This window comes from Miscanthus floridulus, unplaced genomic scaffold, assembly GCF_019320115.1.
Source record: "Miscanthus floridulus cultivar M001 unplaced genomic scaffold, ASM1932011v1 fs_587_1_2, whole genome shotgun sequence".
In the NCBI taxonomy this organism is placed as follows: Eukaryota; Viridiplantae; Streptophyta; class Magnoliopsida; order Poales; family Poaceae; genus Miscanthus; species Miscanthus floridulus.
This window is the reverse complement of record NW_027096978.1, coordinates 14,493-38,339: the sequence shown is the minus strand read 5'-3', so window position 1 is coordinate 38,339 and position 23,847 is coordinate 14,493. Positions and strand designations below refer to the sequence as shown.

The 23,847-nt window shown below is 45.9% G+C and overlaps 2 protein-coding genes across 2 annotated transcripts; both read right to left on the bottom strand.

Moving 5' to 3' along the window:
• Window positions 1-8,413: 8,413 nt before the first annotated feature.
• On the bottom strand, window positions 8,414-9,061 carry LOC136532352 (uncharacterized). The gene has a single exon (XM_066524955.1). The coding sequence runs from the start codon at window positions 9,059-9,061 to the stop codon at window positions 8,414-8,416; it is 648 nt and encodes a 215-aa protein (XP_066381052.1).
• A 977-nt stretch (window positions 9,062-10,038) lies between these two features.
• On the bottom strand, window positions 10,039-21,726 carry LOC136532350 (uncharacterized). Its single transcript, XM_066524954.1, has 5 exons — window positions 21,282-21,726; window positions 19,823-20,829; window positions 10,776-10,874; window positions 10,375-10,503; window positions 10,039-10,260 (listed from the first exon to the last, which is right to left on the bottom strand). Exons 1-5 carry the CDS (start codon window positions 21,724-21,726, stop codon window positions 10,039-10,041), a joined length of 1,902 nt encoding a protein of 633 aa, XP_066381051.1.
• Between the last annotated feature and the right edge of the window lie 2,121 nt (window positions 21,727-23,847).

Sequence of the window (23,847 nt, the reverse complement as noted above, 5' to 3'; positions counted from 1 at the left end):
CCAGGAAGCTCCGAAGCCCCCGCAGCAACTTTATCAACAGAATGTTGTGAGTCCTGAGGCTTGGAACTCGTCGGCACGGCGGGAGGCAGAGAAGAAGTCGATGAAGAAACGAGAGAAGACGAAACACTAAAAAGTGATAAAAGGAAGCACCGATAAGAACCAGAAGAAGGAAGAAAGAAGCCAAAAAGATAAAAGCCAGGATCTACTCACCCGACTACTTTCTTCTTCGCGAAGCCAAAAGAAGGCCTCGCAGGGGGAACCATGACGGCGAAAACGTCCCCGCCACCCGGCGACGGAAGCGGGATAGCCGACAATGGAGCCGCGGAAGAAGCCGGGACTAGAACCGTGAAAGAACTCTGCACTAGAGGAGCGGTAGAGCTCGGGATAGAGGCAACCAAAGAACTCGACACCGGAGCTTTAGAAGAAGTCAGCGTGGGAGCCTCGGAAGAACTCACACCTGACCTCTGATTACTTCAAAAAGTTCAAGACTAAAAGTCAAGACAAAGAAGAGAAATTCAATGCAGCAGGAATATGAAAAACAACTCACCGCCGCATGATGAGGGGTACTTCATCATCCTCTTCTTCCTCAGCCAAGGAAACCAGAGCACCTGCTGAAAAGAGGATAAAAAGTACTCAGTTCAAGAGAGAAACAGGAGAATAAAGGAGCAAAGAGTATTAAATGTGCTCACCTAAGAGCATGCTAGCAACGACTGGAGTACCTGAGAGAGTACTTGGTTTGCGAGGCTTCTTGGAGACAGGCAGGCCAGATGAAGACCCATCCATTCGGCCCCTCTTCGGGACACTGCGAGGACCGCGAGGGACTAGACGAGGAACATATTCTTCATATACATCAACAAATCCGGAAGAAACCCCAGGAAGGGCTGTAGAGGTTTGGGACTTACTAATTGCAGAAGTTCCAGGTAGACGATCCCCAGTCTCCGCCACAGCAGGGAGAGCATCAAGGGGGATCGGATCGACAAAGTTCCGCCCAAGCTCCTGTGAAAAAAGATAAAACATCGAGACAAAGAAAAGCTAAGCAAGAACGGATGCAGCAAGGGTACATAAAGTACTCAAACAAGAAGAATAGACAACTCACAGCTAGGGGCGGGTTGTTGGCTGAGAACTCAGAGACGGCAGGAGGAATGACGCTCACTCCCTTCAGCATTTTCTGGAGGCGCTCGAGTACCTCCTCACCGGTCAGCTCAAGAGCTGGGACCATGCATGAGGGATCCTCGGCCCCAGAATACTCAAAGCCAAGATGTTCCCGCTCCTTCAAAGGCTGAACCCGACGACGAAGAAAGCTCGAAACGATACCGAAGCCGGTCAAACCCTGCTGTTTCAGCATGCTAATCCTATCAAGGAGCGGCTGGATCGCTTGAATCTCAGCAGGTGACTCAAGCTTCTTGTCCCATTGGTCGTTCACCACAGGACCAGATCTAGAGTGGACGACGAGGGAAGGGATCAAATTGGCAGCGTAAAACCACTTGGCACGCCAATCTTTTACGGAGTCGACCAGGTCATAGTCAAAAAACTTAATCTTGAGACCCTGGCGAAACTGAATCCCGCAACCGCTAAGAACACTGGTTTCTTCACGGCGGGGTTAAGGTTTCAGATGAAAGAAAAAGCGAAAAAGAGATAGAGAAGGAGGGATCCCAAGGAAGGCTTCACAAAGGTGAACAAAAATAGAAAGATGGAGAACAGCATTGGGGGTGAGATGGTTCAGACTAACCCCGAAATAACCAAGAAACTGATGAAGGAAGGCGGAAGCAGGAAGACAAAGTCCGGCGCGGACAAAGGAAACAAAGAGGACAATCTCACCAGGACCCGGAGCCGGAACCCGATGCTCGCCCGGAACTCTCCATTCAGCGATGACTTTGCTTTGGATCAAGCCATCGCTAACGAGCTCGCACAGCTGGTCTTCGCTTGTTGTTGGAGCCGGCCAAACCTTCTGAGCAGCCCTCATGGCCACGAACTCCTGGTTTTCGATCAAGGAAAGGGATGACTCCTTGTCCACGAAGGTCGCCTGAGACTTGCTTGCAGTTTTCTTCTTTCCCATGAACTAGTGGAAGCAAAAAGGCATTGGGGAAGATGAAGCTAGGATGGTGGTGTTCGGGTGACGACGACGATGATGGCGGCGGATTTCTGAAGGCTAGGGTTTAAAGGCAAGAGCTGGGCAGCAAAGGAAAGGAAGATAAAAGGTCTTTAAATAGATTTTTCAGTGATGAAAACGGCCCATGAGGCCCGTTAAAACACAGTGTGAGAACGCAACGGTCCATTTACCGACGCAGCTAAAATGACGGAGGGCACAAATCCACACAATGGTATAAACCAACGGGCAGATTTCAGACTTATCCGTCTAGCACCACGGCAGGTTTATCAGATAGCTACAAGAACAACTCGTCAAACCAAGAAGAAAGAAAGGGCTACCTCACAAGGAACAAAGGTATCCGGTTATTTAAGAAAGAACTCGGTAATCTCATGAACGACAGGGATCACAGCAGAAAAGTAAAAGACAACTCAGAAGACAAGATACGTTACATTACAAGCAACTTCAAAAATAGAAGATTACAAATCTTATAAGACCCAATGAACTCAGCACCACGAAAAGCAAAGTAGCAAAGAGGAACACGGACACGGCTAGGCTCTGGAATGACTATGTGTCTCAAATTGCTACTCGGAAGGACAAACCGCCATCAGCTACACTGTTTTCTTCAAAGGACGGACGCAGTGCATCCAAGGCGGAAATCGGCAGCAAGGCAGGGCAACATGGAGCAGAGAAGGCCGGCAGGCATCTGTCTACCCAAGACCGATGTGATGCTAGATATGGTGTTGATCTGCACCGGACAGTCTCAAGACAGGTGACGAGGATCAACCCAGAACTGCCGGATGAAGGAACGAAGCCCACATCACAAGACTTCCTCCAACTACCACCACGTACACCCTGGCACAATGCTGTCGCGGGATTAGCCTACCTCTAATCCCTATCACAAGACTTCCTCCAGCTACGACAAGACACACAAGAACTACAAAATATGCCCAGGGGCTGCTCTAATTCACAAACTACCATGCTCATAACCACGAAGGTTTCAACAGAATGTCCAATGGATGAAAACAAGCACTTCGGGACAGTATTTATAGACCAAAGGAGCGGCACACATGGACTAGGAGTACCAACGAAATAAGCCTAACAAAGGACACAGTGAAAAGACAGGACTCAATAATGGATGACTCAGGCGAGAGGAAGCAGTACTCGAAGACAGGCATATTCGGAAGAATATACCAGCACAGTACAACCCGTGAACAAAAGGCATTTACACTCAACCACCACCATACAACTACATCTGACAACGACGACGACACATCAAGACTCTTCATCCGAGTTCTTTTTGGCCAGCATCATAGCCTAATCAACACTAAGCTAGGGAGCTCGACCTTCATTTCAACTACTCCCGAAGGCTCGGAACCAAAAGACAAAGGACCAAGAATACAAGAAACTTAAGACTACAACGACGATGACACATCAAGACTCTTCATCCGACTTCTTTTCTAAAGGGAAGAACTCGGACAAAGCATAGGGCTACGGGACACATAGCCCCAGAATTTTTTGAAGACAAGAACCTGGACCCTCCAACTTTTGCAAGCAAAAGCAAGAGGCTCGGGGGCTACACTCAGTAAGTGCAATTTTTACGAAAAATTGCACCCACCCAAAAAGAACCCAGACATAAGCTCAGAGGCTGCATGCCGCGAAACTACTCGGATGATGGTTTAATCCAAGACTAAAGGGCCGCTTCGGAAAGATGCCGCAAAACTACTCGGATGATGACATAATCCAAGTCTCGGGGACTACTTCAGGACACAAATTTTTAAACAACATAAAAGATCAAGACCCTCCAACTTTTTGTTCCAAATAGCAAGAGGCTCGGGGGCTACACTTAGTGAGTGCACTTTTTCTTCAAAAAAGTGCACATTGCCAAAAGACTTCCTCAACGCAGACCACTCCAAGACATTACGACAAAAAGAACCCGGAACGAGCCATATTTGAGTTCTTTTTGATAAAAATGCAATGAACAATCAGAGCAACTTCAAGACAAGATCCTCCAGCTCCTTGTTCCAAATAGCAAGAGGCTCGGGGGCTACAACCAGATGGATGTACTTTTTCTTTTCTTCAGAAAGCACTCACCACTCGAAGATCCCAAGAAGCGCTACAAGGTTTCACTCCAGAAAGCACTCGGATGACATTTTGTTCCTACTCAACAAGACTTGAAGGAGCAAAGCGAGACTTTCAGAGCTCAACCATGAAGTGCTCGGGGGCTTGTCGATGCGGGACCCATAGGATACCCCACAAGGGAGAGAGAAGATCTAATCCAACTAGGATTCTTCCCATGTAATCTTAGTAGTAGAACTATTAAGTAATCCTACTAGGAAATCTCATTGTAAACCGACTAGGACTCTGGCTTCCTGACTATATAAAGGAGGGCAGGGCTCCTGAGAGAGAACAACAATTGTACAACACAACACAACATATCATGATCAATCCAACGCAAAGGCTAACGCCGACTGGACATAAGGTTATTACTCGATCTATGATCAAGGGCCTGAACCAGGATAAATCGACTGTCTCTTGTGTTAACCATCGAGTTCAGCATACGCCAAAGCCCGAACATACTGCCCCGGGTACCCCCGTGGCAGGCTATCAGTGGTGAAACATCGACACCTACCCCCTTAAGATGAATCTCATCCTCGAGATTTGGATGATTGAAAAAGATGGGGATGCTCTAATTTTAAATCTTCCTCTCTTTCCCATGTTGCCTCATCATCGAAATGCCTGTTCCACTTAACCTTACACATTCTAATAATTTTACTCCGAGTGATTCTTTCCGCTACTCCCAAAATCTTGATAGGATACTCGTTATATGTGAGATCTCCCTTAATATCAAGTGCCTCCAAAGGCAACTATTCTTTGGGCACACTTAAACACCTTTTGAGCTATGACACGTGAAACACATCGTGCACTCCTAATAAATTTTCTAGTAATTCTAGCTGATAAGCTACCTCTCCTCTTCTATCCATGATTTTGAAAGGTCCCACATACCTTGGTGACAATTTCCCTTTTACATTGAACCTCTTAATTCCCCACATGGGAGACACTTTAAGATACACATAATCACCAACTTTAAACTCCAAATCTCTTCTCCTGGTATCTGCATAGCTTTTCTATCTTGATTGTGCTACTTTCAGTTCTGACAAATGGTCTAAACTTGTTCTTCAGCATCCCTCAAGACTTCAGGACCAAACACTTGGCTTTCCCCTATTTGGTTCCAAAAACAATGGGGTCATGCATTTCCTACAATACAATGCCTCAAATGGTGACATCTTCAAACTCTTCTGATGGCTATTATTGTAGGAAAACTCTGCATATGGCAAACTCTTAGCCCAGCTAGTTCCATACTATAGCGTGCATGCCCTCAGCATATCCTCAAGTATTTGATTTGTTCTTTTTGTTTGCCCATCTATTTGAGGATGATATGTGGAGCTGAAGTTCAATTTTTGTACCCAATGATTCATGAACCTTTCGCCAAAACTAAGATACAAATTGAGTTCCTCTGTCTGATACAATCTTCTTTGGGACCTCATGCAAGCATACAATCCTTTCCATATATAGTTCTGCTAGCTTTGCCCCTGTGTATGTGGTCTTAACAGGTAGGAAATGAGCTACTTTGGTTAACCGATCCACGATTACCCTTATCGAGCCATACCCTTTCTGGGTGCGGGGTAAACCTACTATGAAATCCATTCCCACTTCCATTCTAGTATTTTCATAGGCTAAAGTAGTCCTACAGGTCTTTGGTGTTCCGCTTTGACTCTTTGGCACATATCACATATAGCCACGTATTCCACCACATCTCTCTTTAACCCATACCACCAGTACTTCTCTTTGAGATCAAGGTACATCTTTGTGCTTCCTGGATGAATAGAATATGCTGAGTTATGAGCCTTGCTAAGGATCTTATCCTTGATAGACTTGGAATTAGGTACACATATCCTCTTCCCATACCATTTAGTCCCTTGGTCATCTATCCTGAAACCAAGTGCCTTGCTGATTACTATATGCTCAGCGATATCTATGATGTCCTCATCCTCCAGCTACCCCTTGTGGGTTTTCCTCTCTAAGTGGGCTCCACTTCTAACTCCATGGTGTTTGCCACTATTGATAGATTCAGCCATGCAAGATCTTCACATAACCCCTTTGGTAGTTGAGACACACGCCATGTTAGCATAACTCCTGTGACTGAGAGCATCTGCCACCACATTTGCTTTCCTCGGATGATAATGTACCTCGAGATCATAATCTTTGACTAACTCTAGCCATCTGTGTTGTCTCAAATTCAAGTCTGACTATGTGAAAATGTACTTTAGACTTTTGTGGTCAGTGTAAATTTCACACTTATGTCCTACCAAGTAATGCCTCCATATCTTCAAAGCGTGCACCACTACTGTCAGCTCTAGGTCATGCGTTGGATAGTTGAGCTCATATTTCCATAACTGCCTTGATGCATAAGCAACCACTCACCTTCTTGCATAAGAACACAACCCAAACCTTGTCTGGATACGTCGCAATATATCAAAAAACTTTTAGAGATGTCTGGCAAAACTAGCACCGGGGTTGTGGTTAACCTCTTTTTCAACTCCTCAAAACTGGCCTGACATTTTTCTGTCCACACAAATTTGGCATTCTTTTCAACCAGAGCTATCATTGGTTTTGCAAGCTTGGAGAACCCTTCAATAAATCTTCGGTAATATCCAGCCATACCAAGGAAACTTCATATCTCACTCACATCCATAGGTGGGTTCCAACTCAACACATCTTTAACTTTCTTTGGATCAACTGCCACTCCATTTGAAATAATATGCCCAAGGAAAAACACTTCTCTCAACCAAAACTCGCATTTGCTCAGCTTGGCATAAAGCTGATGCTCTCTGAGTTTCTGTAGCACTAGCCTCAAGTGTTCTTCATGCTCTTCTTCATTTTTGGAATATACTAAAATATCATCTATAAATACCACCACGAATTTGTCGAGGTACTCCATAAAAACATGGTTCATCAAATACATAAAGTATGCTGGTGCATTTGTCAACAAAAAAGACATCACTATGAATTCATAAAGTCCATAACGGGTTGTAAAAGCAGTCTTTGGAATGTCAGACGTTCGAATCCTCAGCTGATGATACCCTGATCGGAGATCAATCTTGGAAAACACATAGGCACCTCTCAACTAATTGAACAAATCATTAATTCTTGGCAACAGGTACTTGTTCTTTATGGTCAGCTCATTAAGCGATCTGTAATCTATGCGCATTCTCTATGACCCATCTTTTTTCTCAACGAACAAGACGGGTGCTCCCCAAGGTGAGGAACTAGGGCATGTATAACCCTCATCTTGTAACTCCCTTATCTGTTTCTTAAGTTCTTCTAACTCATTCACCCCCATTCTATAAGGCCTCTTTGCTATGGGTGTGGTGCCAGGCAAAAGTTCTATTATAAATTCAACTTCTCGTTCAAGTGGCATACCTAGCAAATCGTCGGGGAACACATATGGAAATTCATTCACTATTGGGATATCAGTGATAGCTACACCTTTCATTTGATTAACTTGGCTAACCCCTAGAATAGGTGTCCTTGCTTTATACTCAATTCTTTCCCCCATCTCGGTTTCTAGAAGTACGGTTCTAGTTGCACATTGAATCACTACTTTGTGTGCAATTAACCAATCCATTCCCAAAATCACATCTATACCGGTAGAATTTAGAACAATGAGGTCTGCTTCAAACTCTACCCCCTTATGACAAGCTTAACTCTAGGACACATCAATGATGCCCTCATCTCACCCCAGGTAAACTAACTAGCATAGTTTTCTTCATAGTGTGCATAAGCACGGTATTTTTCTTCACAAGTCATGCAGATATAAAATAATGTGATGCTCCTGAATCAAACAAGACTGAAGCGGAATGGGAGTTGATTGGAAACGTACCGATCACTACGTCTGGCGCATTCTGAGCCGATTCTGAAGTCACATGGTTCACCTTTCCCCTGACATAGTTCTGCTATCCTTGTTTTTTTAGTATTAGCATTCATCTTCTGATTGCTTGCATGTCCCTGAGGGCCTTGAGCCACTTTCTTAGGACAGCTGTAAGAAAGGTGTCCTGTATCACCACATACAAAGCATCTATTGTTGTTTGATGCATTGGGGGTATTGGGGTTGTTGTTCTTCATCGGGGCATTGCCCACTTGAACCTGGCGGGGAGCTTGAGCACGATACTGACCTTGCTGTTGCTGCTGCGATGGCTTCTGCTGGAACTGGGTGCGGTTTGCTACATTAGATTGTCCCTGAAATCTCTGCGGGTTGTTCTGACCCTAAGAGAAACGAGGTCGGCTGTTACTGCCAAGCTGTTGATTCTGGAACTTCCGCTTCTTAGCCTCCATATCACGCCTCTTGCTCTCAATAACAAGAGCTTTGTCAACAAGCTGTTGGTAGTTAGCAAAGCTCTGGGAAAGTAGCTGATATTGCAACCCATCATTCAAGCCTTCCATAAAGAGTTCCTGCTTGTCTTGATCTGCTTCCACATCATTTGGTGCATAGCGAGAAAGTTGAGTGAACTTATCCCTGTATTCACTCACTGACATGCCTCCTTGCTTTAGTGCAAGAAATTCCTTCCTCTTGAGTCTCATGAGCCCTGCTGGCACATGATGTGAGCGAAAATTTTCTCTAAACACTTGCCAAGTAATTTGATTGGTGTTTGGGTAACCATTCTGGAACGAGTCCCACCAATCGAGAGCTGCCCCTTGGAGCTGTCCCGAAGCATACAACACTTTCTCACGATCATCACATTGCGCTATCTCAAGCTGTCGCTCCACAGCGCGAAGCCAATCATCGGCTTGCAGCCGGTCAGGAGAGTGATTGAAGGTAGGTGGGCGGCCCTTCAAAAACTCGCCCCGCTTGTCCCGGACTTGAAGAACCTGCTGTGGATGATTATTTTGATTATTTTGTATGGTCTGCGCCATCTACTGCATGAGCTGTGTTTGCATCATAAGGAGTTGTTCAATTGATGCAGGCAGTGGTGGAGGTGGTGGGTTTCCCCCTCCTGAGGCGGACCTCCTGGGTGTCAACCATCTGTAACTTACATACCACATGAGCTTCACTTATCCATGATCCATATGACGCTTAAGAATGATCCACAAGTTAACAAATAGGTGATACGTGACAAGGACAAAAAGTAATATAGGCAATCTAAAAATTTCTCGCGAGGTGCACAAATAGCAGTGCAGTAAATCGTCATATCTCCCTGTCTGATGATCATCTGACTGCATACCATACTTTTCTGAAAAGCTAGTGAAAATCTCTACAACTTTTATATAGAACGTGTTCCCAGATTCGGCAGTTATAAAGGACAAAACTGGTCACAATCAGAACTGTTCCAGAATCCTGACAGCACAGTCACACCAAATAGAAACAGCCATATCTCCCAAACTGCTATAGACATTAACATGGTTCCAGTTGCATATGACAGGTACTGAAGTTTATTTTCACCCATATGATTTTCATGACATTTGGGTATCCCGATTTAGAGATATAATCAAGGAAAAATAGGTTGCTCAGAAAAAGACTGAACTGAGAAACAAGATATATATAACCCCAACTATTTATTCATCCACCTTATGCCTTACATTAAGAGTGCTAGTTGGACGTGGACAAGCCCCACAACTCAACTCAATCATGCAAAGATCCAAATCATACATTAAGCATCATGACAAGCATGTAGGCACATTATTAAAACTCTTGTTCACATAGACTCGAAACTGACTCAACTGACTCGACTGACTCGCATTATTACTCACTCCTCAAGGCATAGGAATGGGAACTCCTATGGGTCAACGGTAGTGCGAGTGCACGTGCAGCCTAGGTGATGCCTCTTGCATGAGGTGACAATGGCGTGGTCGACGGCAAGGACGGGTGGAGGTGGGTCCTGCAGCTGACCCCCCTACTGCTGCTGGTGCTTGTACTCGTCAACCTTGGACTGAAGACTCTCCACCTCGATCCACAAGCTCCTCTGATCAAGCATAGAGCGGTCCAAGGCGCTGTTCAGGGTAACCACCAGTGGCACAGTCGCAGCCAGTCTGGCACTCTCACCCTCCTCAAGCTTGGCCACCCTGCAGCTTGACGCCTCAGCGCGACGACGTGGGAAGTAGCGATCATTGTCGTCCTAAAGGATCGGGAACACCATCTCATGGTGGAAGTAGTAAGCCTGCCTCACGACGTCCTCAACACCAAACTCCCTGGTGTAGGTAGGGCTCATGGCGCTTTGGCAGGTGCGAACCTTCCACGCGCCATCCTCAGCGCTCCAAGTCTTCACGAAAGCCTTCACCAACCAATATGTGGTGTGCACTGGGTGGGAAAACTTCCTGCTGCGGTACTCTACCATAGCTGGAACAGGGCCGTACTGAACCTGGACAAGACCAAAAAGACTGGGTGGTAGAAGTCATCGGCGTGGTCGGTGGTGAGGGTCTCCCGAGTCCACCCGAGACATGGCTACTCGCCCTCCTCCTCGTCTCCCATGTGGTACTTGGGTGGCTCATCACCACCCGCGCCACCACATGGGTCCTAGGCCTAGTCCTCGTCCTAGCCCCCGTCGGCGTGGGAGCTCTCAGAGCTACTGTCAGAGCTGTCTAAAGAGTCGCTAGAGTCTCCGGAGTCATTGTCGGGGTCTCCAGCCCCAACCAGCTGCTGCTCGGGCTCGGGGTCCTCCTCGTGCTGGGGCTTGGGGATGGGAACACGTCCACCGGTGCTCTTACGAGCAATCTTCTTGGTGCGAGCCATCTACAATATTTTAAATATGAGTCAGATTCGAGAAATTTTTGTAAAGAACAGAGGTAAAGTACCAGAAAAATTTGTAAAGTACCAAAAGCAACAATTTTTTTGGAATTAATCCTTAGAAGGGTGTCCAGTCTATATATGGTGAGCGTCCTACAGACAGTTTGACTTCGATACCAATTTGTAACACCCGGTTTTATAAATAAAACTTCGGAGTGAATATATGTGGGCCCAGGAAGTCCTAATCCACATATACATACAAATTGAGTGATATCATAGCACGAACAATGATTATAACTTAATTACATCTCATCATCATGTCTTACACATCATTGCCAATGGCATTATTACAGCGGATACGTAGAAAAGTTATAAAAACTCCATCCCACGGGGACACCGACTGGTGGTACGCCCTCCTCAATAGTCCTGGACATCCTCAGGAAACTCCTCATAACCTTCACCATCTGGTACCCATCCGAGGTTTTCATTGGTGACAACAACAAGCGTCAGCTCACCATGCTCAGCAAGTATAACTATGGGGATGCAAGGCTCAAAGGGTTGACATGGCTAAAGCGGTCAGAATTTTAGTAGATCACATTTTATTTTAGCACCTAAGTTACTAACTTAGTGAGAAACCCTTTCCCATGTGAAAAGTAATTATAAGCATCAATATTAAGATATCTCCCAACCATCCACATATCTGGCTATACAAAAAGGATCTAGGCCGCTCGTGTCCGTGAGCACGGCTGATATATCAGTTTGATTAAACTCTGCAGAGTGTGTATACTTTCACCTTGAGTCATGATTCCCATTTGCCCGGAGCCTGTTGATCCCTAACACTTCCAAGGTGAGTAGGCAGGGTCTCAGCAGCTAGGCGAATGGAGTCCCCTTCAAGACTGGCACACCTTGATCGTAGCCCAACACACATCTTGACAGGCAAGAAGCCATTCTGCAACCTAGGCCCCCTTCTTGCGCCTTTTGGTAACCACTAACGAGCTAGAGAAAACTTAGTTATAGAGCTAAGATCAGAGCCATGTGATCCCCTGGGTTGTACTGACCTCCTGGGTGGCGGTTTTTTGTATGAGTCCTTACGGAGAGCAACTGGAGTAACAAAAAGGCCCATACTCTAGCCCTCTTTAAGTTTCTAAAAACATCTTTTATCCATTATTAAACCTATCCATTAGTCAGAATTTTAATTAAGCCTTTGTTGCACGTAGCAAAACTTATCGTTCTAATATGCAAAACCTCCCATGGGTAACAAGGAATGTAGAACAAATATTTCTAGGCAAATCCTTAGGGTATATCAAATTTAGACTCATGCATATGTAATAAGTGATTAAAGATTTCTGGGTAACAAGGAAACCCTAGGCTATACTTGCCTTGCTCACAAGCTTGGCCCTGGTACTGCTCCTCGAACACCTATTCCTCGAACACCTCGCCCTCTATACGCATATCCATCACCAAGCAAGTTATCCAGACAATCATCACATGCAAGAAAATATATATCTATTAGATCATTACACCATGCAATAGAAACATATAGAGAGACACTTATAAAACTAATCCACACATTTCTATGAACACATGAGCACAAAGATCACTCTAATCAGACCTAAAATGAGAAAGTTATGAACAAAACCATTTTTAGAGACTTTTATGTAAATAAATACATTTTTTCTAAGGGCCTACGCAGTAAAACCGAGGCCTAAAATGTAATTAAACATAAAATAGAGGGGTTCTAAAAGAAAAACAAGGGCTCTAGACTATGGCTTCAAATACCAAAGAACTCAAGTTTTAAACTGCTAAAAATAGGACCTAAATCTAAGCTTTCTTAAACTGCGGTGGACTGTGGGTTAATTCCCCAAAAGAGCAGTGGTTTTGCGCAAAAGAGCGGTGGCTGCTGGGCGGATGCCGACACGGTGCCATGCGGCACGGCTCTGTTGGGTGGGTCATGGACGTGCCGTGGACTATGCGCACGCTCTTGGTCCACCGTTCCATCATGGACCAGCGGTGGGGTTCGCGGTGGCGTGCCATGGGGACGGGCCCAAGCTCACCGGAGAGCGGCCGAAATGGCGCTCCCGGCCTCGGTTCGTGACGCGGGTGGCACCAGGGCAATGCGGGGATGACGACGAGCACGATGGGGAGATGGCGACAGCAGGAGGCTCACCACGATGAGGGCGGTGGCGACGATCTACAGAGAGAGAAATGGAGCTCTGGTGAGCTATTGCTCATGCGACACAAAAGAAAAAGGGCATGAAGTCACCATGGGTGGGTCTGGCTTCACCTTCCGGGGCTCGTCGACGCAGCGATGAGGGTAGCGACTACCAGAAATGACAGCCGAGCGGTGGAGGGCGATGGGGTGGTGGAACCAGGAAAGAGAAGGAAGGGGAGGCTAGGACCTTGGCTTTATAGGTCGGGGAGGAGCGGTGGGTGATGGCAAGTGTGCCACTACGGCCCCTGAGGGCGGCTGAGTGACCATCAAGGCCACTACCACGGTAGCGGTTACCGGTGGGGTAAAATAGGTGGCCGCCGCTTCAACTGGAGGTAGGGGAAGGGGTGTGGGCCACTAACGGGTGGGGATAGGGCAGTAGTGGGAGGGGGAGTGACGCGATAGTGGCTTGGTTGGGCTGAGCAGGGAGGCGGTCGGGCAGACCGAGCTGGCCGCAGAGTGGGTCTCCGGTTGGGCTGTGGTGCGCGCAAAAAAAGGAAGGAGGGGGAGGGAAGTAGGTTGAGCTAGCTTTGGCTCTTGGCCGAAAGAGAGGGAAGGGAGAAAAAGAAAAAGAAAAAGAAAAAGAAAAAGAAAAGTCTTTTCTATTTTTCTACATTACAAACTTGTCTCAAATTCAAACAAGGTTTGAATTCAAGCCACACAACTCTAGCTCTACACTCAAACAAAATTTATGCTCTAGCATGAATGCAGCAAAGATGTTTTTTAAACCCTTATATTTGTTTGTAATATTCATAAAAATTGTTATTTGGCCTAGATGAATCAAGAAAAATTAAATTAAAAAAACCAAATTAATTACTAATTCTGAGAATAATTTTTTGGGTGCTACAAGTGCCCTTCGCGTCGGGGTCAATCAGTCTTTCGTGATTGCTCATTCTCATTATGAGGACAACATCGATCTAGAGACAATGAGCCATGGCTACGCACCTCGCTATGAAGTCCACGAGTTGGAGGAGATGGAAGCGGCGTTGGCTCCCCTTTCGTAGGACCTGGCAGATAGGATAGAAGACGTAGTTCTTCCCCGGGTGGGCTAATTAGTTAGATAGGTCGGATGATCATTTTTGTAATAATCGGATAGGTTCTAACCCCTGTGTATCATTTAAACAAACTTGTCATTTCGTTTGATCAAATCTGTTCTTTTGTTTCGGTGTGAACGAATTTGTTTTAGTCCCTTTTATGTGTGAAAAGGGGTTGATGCATTCAGACCCTTCTGTTTGTTAAGACCATAGAGTTCGAGGTGTAGGGGGGAAACTCTAATCATGTTGGTAAGCAAGAATGTCGTAGCCATTAGGGCATAGGTTTCTTGTAGTCTAACCAGCCTTACTAAGTCGTTCGTTACCACGAACCTTGCAACTAGGTTTTTAACGTGAGGAAGGGGTTAGGCACGGCGACTATTTTAGAAAGGGTATATATATACCCTTATCAGCCCCCGAGTGAGACTCGACCCCTATTGTTGTTGGGGTTGTCACTAAAGATCGAGGAGAGGATAGCAAAACTAGTAGGAGAAAACATCTCTTGTTTTAGAAACATTACTCTTAGTTTTTGCACGTCCCCCTCCCTATGATCTAAGCCAGCATTCCATGACCACACATTCAGTCTCCTTGCGAGTCCAACTTTCCTTGAGCCTCTGCGCATAGTGGGGGCCAGTCAAGGGTCAGCTCATCTTTGTGGTCATTACCCCATGGGTAGTTTTTGCAACCAGAGGGGTTAAGCTAATGTCACTTGCCTCGATGGCTTGAGTGATGCGTTTGGTGAGCCCGCTAATGGGTATGTTCGAGTGGAATCTAGGTCTGTCCTTCATGATAGGATCGACATAGCGTTCATGTGGCATTCCACTACTCCTTAACCCACCTCTCGGCAGATGCCCGAGTCATTTCGGAGACCGACTCAGGTGGCCCACTGGCCTCTCCTCGATGGAGATTCTATGGGCTCGGCTCGAAGTTAGGATCGAACAAGAAGGTTGAGATGACCCTATCCACTTCTAAGTGGGTCGGGCAAAGGCCGCTGGGGCTCATCTACATTTTCTCCCCTGGCTCTGTTCGACACGAGGCAGCCTCGAGCCCTTCGTGGGCCGGCCTTCAAACCCCGGTCAGTTGGATTCCCGAGTTAGGGTCGGGCAGCTCAAGCCCCCAAGCCCCATTGAGCTTGGTAGGGGTTGGCCAAGTTTCATGCAACACCCCATCCATAGTTTCTACAACTGGAGGGGCTGAGCTAATGACACTTGCCTTGATGGCTCGAGTGTCGTGCTTGATGAGCTCGCTAATGGGCATGTCCGAGTGGAATTTGGGTCCATCGTTCACTGATAGGGTCGGCATAGCCCTCATGTGGCATTCCGCTGCTCCTAAACCCACCTCTCGGTAGATGCACGAGTCATTCCAAAGACCGACTCAGGTGGCCTGCTGGCCTTTCCTCGATGAAGATTATGTGGGGCTTGGCTCGAGGTTGGAATCGAACGAGAAGGTTGAGATGACCCTGTCCACTTCTAAGTAGGTCAGGCAAAGGCCACTGGGGCTCATCTATGTTTTCTCCCCTAGCTCTATTTGACGCGAGGGGGTGTCAAGCCCTTCGTGGGCTAGCCTCAAACCTCGGTCGGTCGCCACTCATATCGAATGAGATGACTACTGCTTCATGACGCGATGCAAAGCGTTGTGATACAGCAATTGCATATGCAATGCTTGGATGTATGGGATGAATGTATGGATGAATGTATGGATGAATGTATGAATGAATGTATGAATGCATGCATGAGAATGGATGAATGAATGATTATGCACTGCAAAAGAAAAGTGGAGGTTGGTAAAGTTACTGATGAGGATAGGACACCCCTGCATATGACCATGTTTGGCACATGGTATGGAGGGGTAGGAGGCCAGCAAGGGTGTCCAAGTCAAGAAGGAGGCCCAAGGCTAATTCGGTTCGAGTCCCCGAGGTGGAGGCCCAAAGCAACTCAAGTTCGAGTCTACCTCGGCCTCCAGGACTAGTCTGCCTTAAACTGGTCACCTAGGACGCATCCGGACTCCGTTTTCTACGATACATATATGGTTGGAAAGCTAATTTGATAAGGAAGCCAAACCAAGTAGTTTCATGTCAAAAGACCTTCGGAATCAACAGAAATCATCAAAATAAGTCAGCATCCAGAATCTATCAGGGTGCTGTGACACCGTCTTTTGGTCTGTTGGACCATGTATCGTGTTTGGGCCCATTAGGGGGCGCGTCTAGGGGGGTGATGCCCAAGACTCTATAAATACCAGCCGTCGCTCTCCTTAGGGTTTGAGTTTTGTTTAGTTCTTGATTTTTTCGTGAAACAGATATTGTTTTGCTGCAACTGTGCTGCCAAGGCTGCTTGCTGTGAACCAGGGCCCCAGTTCTTGATCTTGTTCGCATGTGGCGATTAGTCCTTTCAAATAAAGACTTGAACTCTTTCTCATTATCATAAGCCTCATATTTATTTGCAATTTTAGATTGCATTTATCTCATTCTTGCTTGTGTTCTCTATTCGCTTGCAGGAAAGCCTTCTCGGCGAGGTCAATCGCATTCGCGTGGTTGACAACCAACGGAGCAGTAGTGTAATGGTTGCGGGGGTCCGAATCAGTCTTGGTTCGAAGCCTAGATCGTGAACATCAAGTCTCCACCAATCGATGCTATCATACCTTTCAGAAGATCGGGCCTTGTCTACATTCGCAACCCCGTTCTCCTTTATGTTGTGTAGGATCAGTTTCAAGCACAATCGACGTCGAGGACGGCTTTTCGTCAAGAAGGGGAGGATGATGAGGACATGACACCCTTGCATATGACCATGTTTGGCACATGGTATGGAGGGGTAGGAGGCCAGCAAGGGTGTCCAAGTTAAGAAGGAGGTCCGAAGCTAATTTGGTTCGAGTCCCCGAGGTGGAGGCCCAAAGCAACTCAAGTTCGAGTCTGCCTCGGCCCCTAGAACCAGTCTACCTTAAACTGGTCACCTAGGATGCATCCGGACTCCGTTTTCGATGATCCACATATGGTTGGAAATCTAATTTGATAAGGAAGTCAATCCAAGTGGTTTCACATCAAAAGACCTTCATCATCAACAGGAATCATCGAAACAAGTCAGCATCTAGAATCTATCAGGGTGCTGCGACACCGTCTTTTGGTCCGTTGGACCGTGTATCGTGTTTGGGCCTATTAGGGGGCGCGTCTAGGGGGTGACGCCCAAGACTCTATAAATACCAGCCGTCACTCTCCTTAGGGTTTGGGTTTTATTTAGTTCTTGATTTCTTCATGAAACAGACATCGTTTTGCTACAACTGTGCCGCCAAGGCTGCTTGCTGTGAACTAGGGCCCCAGTTCTTGATCTTGTTCGCCTATGGCGATTAGTCATTTCAAATAAAGACTTAAACTCTTTCTCATTATCATAAGCCTTATATTTATTTGCAATTTCAGATTGCGTTTATCTCGTTCTTGCTTGTGTTCTCGATTCGCTTGCAGGAAAGCCATCTCGGCGAGGTCAATCACATTCGCATGGTTGATAACCAATAGAGCAGTGGTGTAATGGTTGCAGGGGTCCGAATCAGTCTTGGTTTGAAGTCTAGATCGTGAATGTCGAGTCTCCACCAATCGATGCTATCATACCTTTGAGAAGATTGGGCCTTGTCTACATTAGTTACCTTGATGGCTCGAGTGACGGGTTTGGGGAGCTCTTATCGGATATATCTGTGCAGTGTCTGGGTCCATCATTCGTGATGGAGTTGGCATAACCTACATGGGGCATCCTGCTTCTCCCTACCCATCTCTCGGTAGTGGCCCGAGCAGTCTGATCAACTTGGGCGACCTATCGGCCTCTCCTCGATGGAGATTCTATAGGTGGGCCCCTCCAAACCCTTCCTGGGAAGGCGGAGGCCAAAGCTTACGACGCGGGGACAAAAACTCTGATCATGCTAGTGAGCAAAAATGTCATAGCCACTAGGGCATTGGTTTCTTGCAATCCAACCAGTTTTACTCAAAGTTTATTTCCGCACACCTTGCCTCTAGTTTTTTAATGTGAGAAGGGGTCAGGCATAGAGAATGTCTACCGAATAGACACTCTTGCTAGCCCTAGAGTGAGGCCCGACCCCTTGCCGTTGTTGGGATCAGGGGTCTTGATAGCGAAATTAATAAGAGAAAACGTGCGTAAGTTAAGGGTGACTTGTCTCTCGGCAGTGGTCCAAACCGTCTGATTGCCTTGGGTGACCAGCTGGCATAGGGCTTACCTTGATGACATGAGTGACAGGTTCAGGGATCTCTTACCGAATATGTTCGAGTGGAATCCGGGTCCAGCATTCGTGACGGAGTCGGAATAACCCGCATGGGGCATCATATTGCTCCTTACCCATCTCTCGATAGCGGCCAAGCCGTCCGATTGACTTATGTGACCCGCTCACATAGGACTTACCTACGGAGATAGAGGATGAGATCATCCCCCTAAGGAATTAGTTAGGCAGATACACCAGGGTGTGAAATTGTATTAAGTGGACAAGCTCTTAAATTTCGTTATGGCTAAATAGATTTTTAGCCCTTCTCCCCTTTTTCGTATAAAAAGGTTAGTGCATTTCGACCCTTTTCGTCATTAAGGCCATAAAGCTCAGGGTGCGGGCAAACAAACTCTGATCATGCTGGTGAGCAAAGGCGCCATAGCCGCTGGGGCATAGGTTTCTCATAGTCTGACCAGTTTTACTCAAAGTTCGTTTCCTTAACCCTAGCTTCTAGGTCTTACCATGAGAGAGGGTCAGGCACAGAGAACATTCACCAGGTGGACAGACTCTTAAACATGTACCGACTCTTTCCGTAGTGAAGGCCAAAAAGCTCGGGGTGTAGAAAATACTCTGATCATGCTGGTGAGCAAAGGTGTTGTAGCCGCTGGGGCGTAGGTTTCTCGTAGTCCGACCAGTTTTACTCAATGTTCATTTCCACAATCGTCGCTTTTGGTTCTTAACATGAGAAAGGGTCAGACATAGAGACTGTCTACCAGATAGATGTGCTCTTATTAGCCCTGAGTGAGGCACGACCCCTCGCCGTTGCTGGGGTTGGGTGTCACTAAAGATCGGGAGTTTGAAAGTGAAACTGATAAGAGAAAGCATGTGTTTAATAAGGGTAAAAGTGACATAGCTGCTCGATGTTCTAGGCATTGACGGAGACTTCATCGTCGATTGTCTTGATCTTGTAGGTGCCTAGTTGGAGCACCTCTGCGATGACGTATGGTCCCTCCCACGGTGGGGAGAGCTTGTGGCTATTCTTGTTGCTCTGGACAAGGCAGAGCACCATGTCCCCGATGTTGAAGGCCTGACCCCGCACTCGATGGTTGTGGTACCGATGCAACCAGTGGCGAATCTAGAATTTTGGGTCAGGGTATGCTTCTCAAAAAATTTCATACGCAATTCAGAAAATCCACTTTCCAATTCGGTAATAAGGTTGTAATAAGGTTTAAAATCATGGATTAATTAGAAATCATATCCACTAAATACAATATAAATAGTTTCAAAAGCCAAACTGATAATTCAAATATATTCATATAGAGCACTAGAGACTTACAATGTTATCTTGCTGATGAGTTTATTCGACGCGTTCGAAGGGACATAAATGTCTCAATTATGTCATCTTCATCAACTTCAAAGAAAATATCTCGCTCAACGAAAGTGACGAGACAATCATCCAGAAGACTATCTCCCATCTTGTTTCGGGTTTTTGTTTTCACTAAAACCAATGCAGAAAATACCCTTTCAACACTTGCTGTTGCCACAGGTAGAAGCAGCACCAATTTGAGAAGCTCATAAACCATATCATACACTTTATGTCTCTTCGTTTGAACAAGCTTAACTGAGAGATCAACAATATTTTCTAGACCTTTGAATCTATCATCCTGCTTGATGTCATCAATATAATTATCTAGCTGCAATTCAAGTCTGCGCAAATTATTTTTTGAGAAGTCCTTTGGGTAGAACTCAGCTAGTCTGCGTAGCTTCTGCGCATCAAAAGACTCAAACGATTTAGAAGGATTGAATGCCACCATACAAGACAACAACTCCATATTGATCTCATCAAACTGATTATCAAGTTCTTGACTTATTTGATCAATGACACCAATATATACTTCTCTTCTGAAGTGATCATCATTGGTTTGCTTTCGAGCACGAGCTTTCCTTGTTGATTTTCCATAAGGAACATAAACACCATCCATAGCAGGAACATCAACACCATGTTTATCACAAAATGAGGTGACCTTCTCAAGAAAAGTATTCCAACCATCAGACCTCAATTGTTGCATTCTTTTCTTTGCCACATTAACAAGTGATATTGCATTGAGAATATCTTGCTCCCTTCTTTGTAGACACTTAGATAACTCATTCGTGTATCCAAGAATAATATACATTAAATGTACAAAGAAAACAAACTCAAAGGTCTCAAATGCTCCCGTCACAAAATGTATTTTGGTCCAATCATCCTTATATGTAGGATCATCCCCAAGATCAACCAGTACATCATGGATTGATTCATACATAGTAAGGATGCTGCATATAGTTTTGTAATGAGATCCCCATCGAGTATCTCCAGGCCTAGACAAACCCATTTCTTGATGTAATCCAGTTCCAGATTCAATTTCACCACAGTCAAGTGCTTTCTTGATATTCTCAAGCCTAGCTTTTCTAAGCATGTCATGACGCTTACAAGAAACCCCAATAATATTCAATAAGATAGATACTTGATCAAAAAAGGAGCTGCAATCTGTATTTCCCTTAGCAACAGCCACAAGAACCAATTGGAGTTGATGAGCAAAACAATGAATATAATAAGCAGAAGGTGAATCTTGCATGATCAATGTTTTCAGCCCTTTAATATCTCCTTTCATATTGCTAGCCCCATCAATCCTTGACCACGGATTTGAGTCAAACTCAAGCCATGACTAACAAGTAAAGCTTCAATTGCACTCTTCAGTGATAGAGAGGTAGTATCATCTACATGAACAACTCTAATAAAATGCTCACATGGCCTTCCCAATTTATCAACATAACGCAAGCAAAGAGCTAGTTGTTCTTTATGTGATATATCACTAGACTCATCGGCTAAAATTGCAAAGGGCTCATCACCAAGTTCTTCAATTATTTTCTTTCTAGTTTCTAGGGCACAACAGTGAATAATTTGCTTTTGTATGTCCGGGCTAGTTAAGGTACAATTACCTGGAGCATTGTCCAAAACATACTTGTTGACTTCTTCACTATTTCTAGCAAGAAATTTCAAAAGTTCAATGAAGTTCCCTCTGTTGCTAGATTCTTTACTTTCATCATGTCCACGAAATGCCAACCCTTGATGCAAAAGAAACTTGATACACCTAAGTGAAAATGTCAATCGTTTCTTATAAAGTCGAAGATCCTCATCACTCCACTTCTGAATATTATAATCAATTGCTACCTTGGGATTTATAAAGCCAATGTACCTCTCTTGAGCTGCAATATGTGCCTTGGAACCCAAATGTTTGAGAAGTGCAGGCTCTCCTATATTCCAATTATTCCAGCCATCAACAGTAAATGCCTCCGACCCACTGCCCTTCTTAAACAAGTAGCATATAAAGCAAAATGCAGCATCCTTCTTAATACTATACTCAAGCCATTCATGATTGTACATCCAACAAAAATTGAATTGGCGATTTTGTCCTGAAATCCATGTTTTCGAAAAATCATGTGCAAAGGGTTTAAATGGACCTTTAGTAATATATGCTCTTCGAATTGCATCTTGATCCTTAACTGGATAACTACGAATGGGACGTCTTTCACCTGGATCATGTGGAAGACGATTGATATCATAAACCGGTTGAGCTGAAGGCGGCTGTGGTCGTGGCGGTGGCGGTACCACATTATTTTCAGTTTCCTCAACTACTCTCTCACGAGTCTGCTGTTCCACCACAGGTACAATCGAATTAGGAGAATGATTAGAAGTAGCAGCCGCTGCCGCCGCCGCTGCCTTCCTTTTTGCTTCATGCTTCCGATAAAGAGATGCAATGTCCCCGTCTCTCTTCATAACTGCATGAATTTTACAAAGAACAACAACGCCAAATAATTTCTTGAGTGAACTGAATCAAAAATTTGCATGGATCATCATTGCAAATTACAACTAAAAAAATTGGAAGTCACATCTAATAAAATAACTTACTTTGCGGCTATTTGGTGCTTTGCGTCTGTTGGTGCTTGCGTCCTGAATGGCTGGCGATGCCTTCGTGCTTTGCGTCCTGAACAAACTTGCTCGATGCCTGGCGATCCCGGAGTCGAAGGTGACGATCAGGCGATCTCCGATCTGGGCAACTGCCGTCTGCGGTCTGCCGATGGGGAAAACCGAACGACACGAGTGGCGGCGAGCCGGCGAGTCAAGCAACGCGAATTGTACGAGACCTATCTGTTTCCGTTGCTGGGTTGGGCCGTGACTACTGGGCCGGCCTGATGTCGCTGACGCAACGACAGATGCTACTCGCGGTGTTGTTTTCTCTTTTTTTTAAACAAAATACGTATATTTACTCATGTACATCGTAGCAACGCAGGGTATGCTGTAGCATATATAGCATACCCTGTAGCTCCGCCCCTGGATGCAACGCTTGCTGGTATTTGGCCGAGTGGAGGGGGGCAACATCGCTCACTTCATCTAGCTGGTCCATGGCATCTTTGAGGGATGCCTCAGCTCCCTGTTCGTCATACGCCTTGACCCTTGGTGCTCCATAGTCGAGGTCGGTCAGGAGGATAGCCTTAGAACCATAGACCATGAAGAATGGTGTCTAGCCGGTGGCTCAGCTAGGGGTCATCCTTAGGCTCCAAAGCACCATGGGAAGTTTCGCGATCCATCGTTCACCAAACTTGTTCAACCGGTTGAAGATCCTAGGCTTGAGGCCTTGTAGAACCATGTCGTTCGCGTGCTCGACATGCCCATTCATGCAGGGGTATGCCACAGTGGCCCAATTGATGTGGATGTGATATTCATCGCAGAATCAGAGGAACTTGTTTTCGGTGAACTGCGTGTCGTTGTCAGTGATGATGGAGTTTGGGACCCCAAAGCGATGGATGATGTCAAGGAAGAACAATATGGCTTGCTCGGACTTCATCGCGGAGATCGATCGAGCCTCTACCTAGTTTGTAAACTTGTCTATGGTGACAAGCAAGTGCGTATAGCCTGTAGATAATGAATGACCATGTGATGGGGATCATCTAGAGTGCTTGGGCTGGCAGGTGGGTCTACCAAGCATAGTACTGACACCCTTCGCAGGTGCACACAATCTATTCGGCGTCGGCAACTGTGGTTGGCCAGAGAAGCCTCATCGGAATGCGTTCTCGATGATGGTTCTGGGCATGGCATGGTGACCATAGGCCCCATCATGGATATCGCTTAGCAACTGCTTCCCTTGTTTGATGAGGATGCTGCGCTACAGGATCCCGGTATGGCTTCGCTTGTAGAGCTCACCCTTAATAAGGACAAAGGACTTGGCGTGATGCGTGAGCCACCAAGTCTCCATCTTGTCCGTTGGTAGCGCCTCATGGAGGAGGTAGTCGAGGTAAGGCATCCTCTAGTCGGCCAGAGGGTCGAGCTCTATCGCTGGATCCTCGTCAAGCTCCATGACCTCGGGGTTGGATGGAGCCAATGACTAGTTAGCCCCTAAGCCTAGGGCAGGCGGCCTGCCACCGGCTTGTTCTAGCTCCTCGTAGTAGACCGAGGGCTTATGTTGATCGCTGGCGAAGATGCCCGTTGGCACCGGCTCTCGGCCAG

Bases quoted from the DNA above. Each gene is read 5' to 3' on its own strand.
- LOC136532350 (XM_066524954.1), bottom strand. From the start codon at position 21,726: ATGTACAATCATGAATGGCTTGAGTATAGTATTAAGAAGGATGCTGCA. The intron at 20,830-21,281 runs GTAATTGTACCT...AGGGAAATACAG, and splicing joins TGTTTTGGACAATGCTCCAG to ATTGCAGCTCCTTTTTTGAT. The intron at 10,261-10,374 runs GTTCGCACCTGC...CCGATCCTTTAG, and splicing joins CTGAGGATGGCGCGTGGAAG to GACGACAATGATCGCTACTT.
- LOC136532352 (XM_066524955.1), bottom strand. From the start codon at position 9,061: ATGGCGCAGACCATACAAAATAATCAAAATAATCATCCACAGCAGGTT.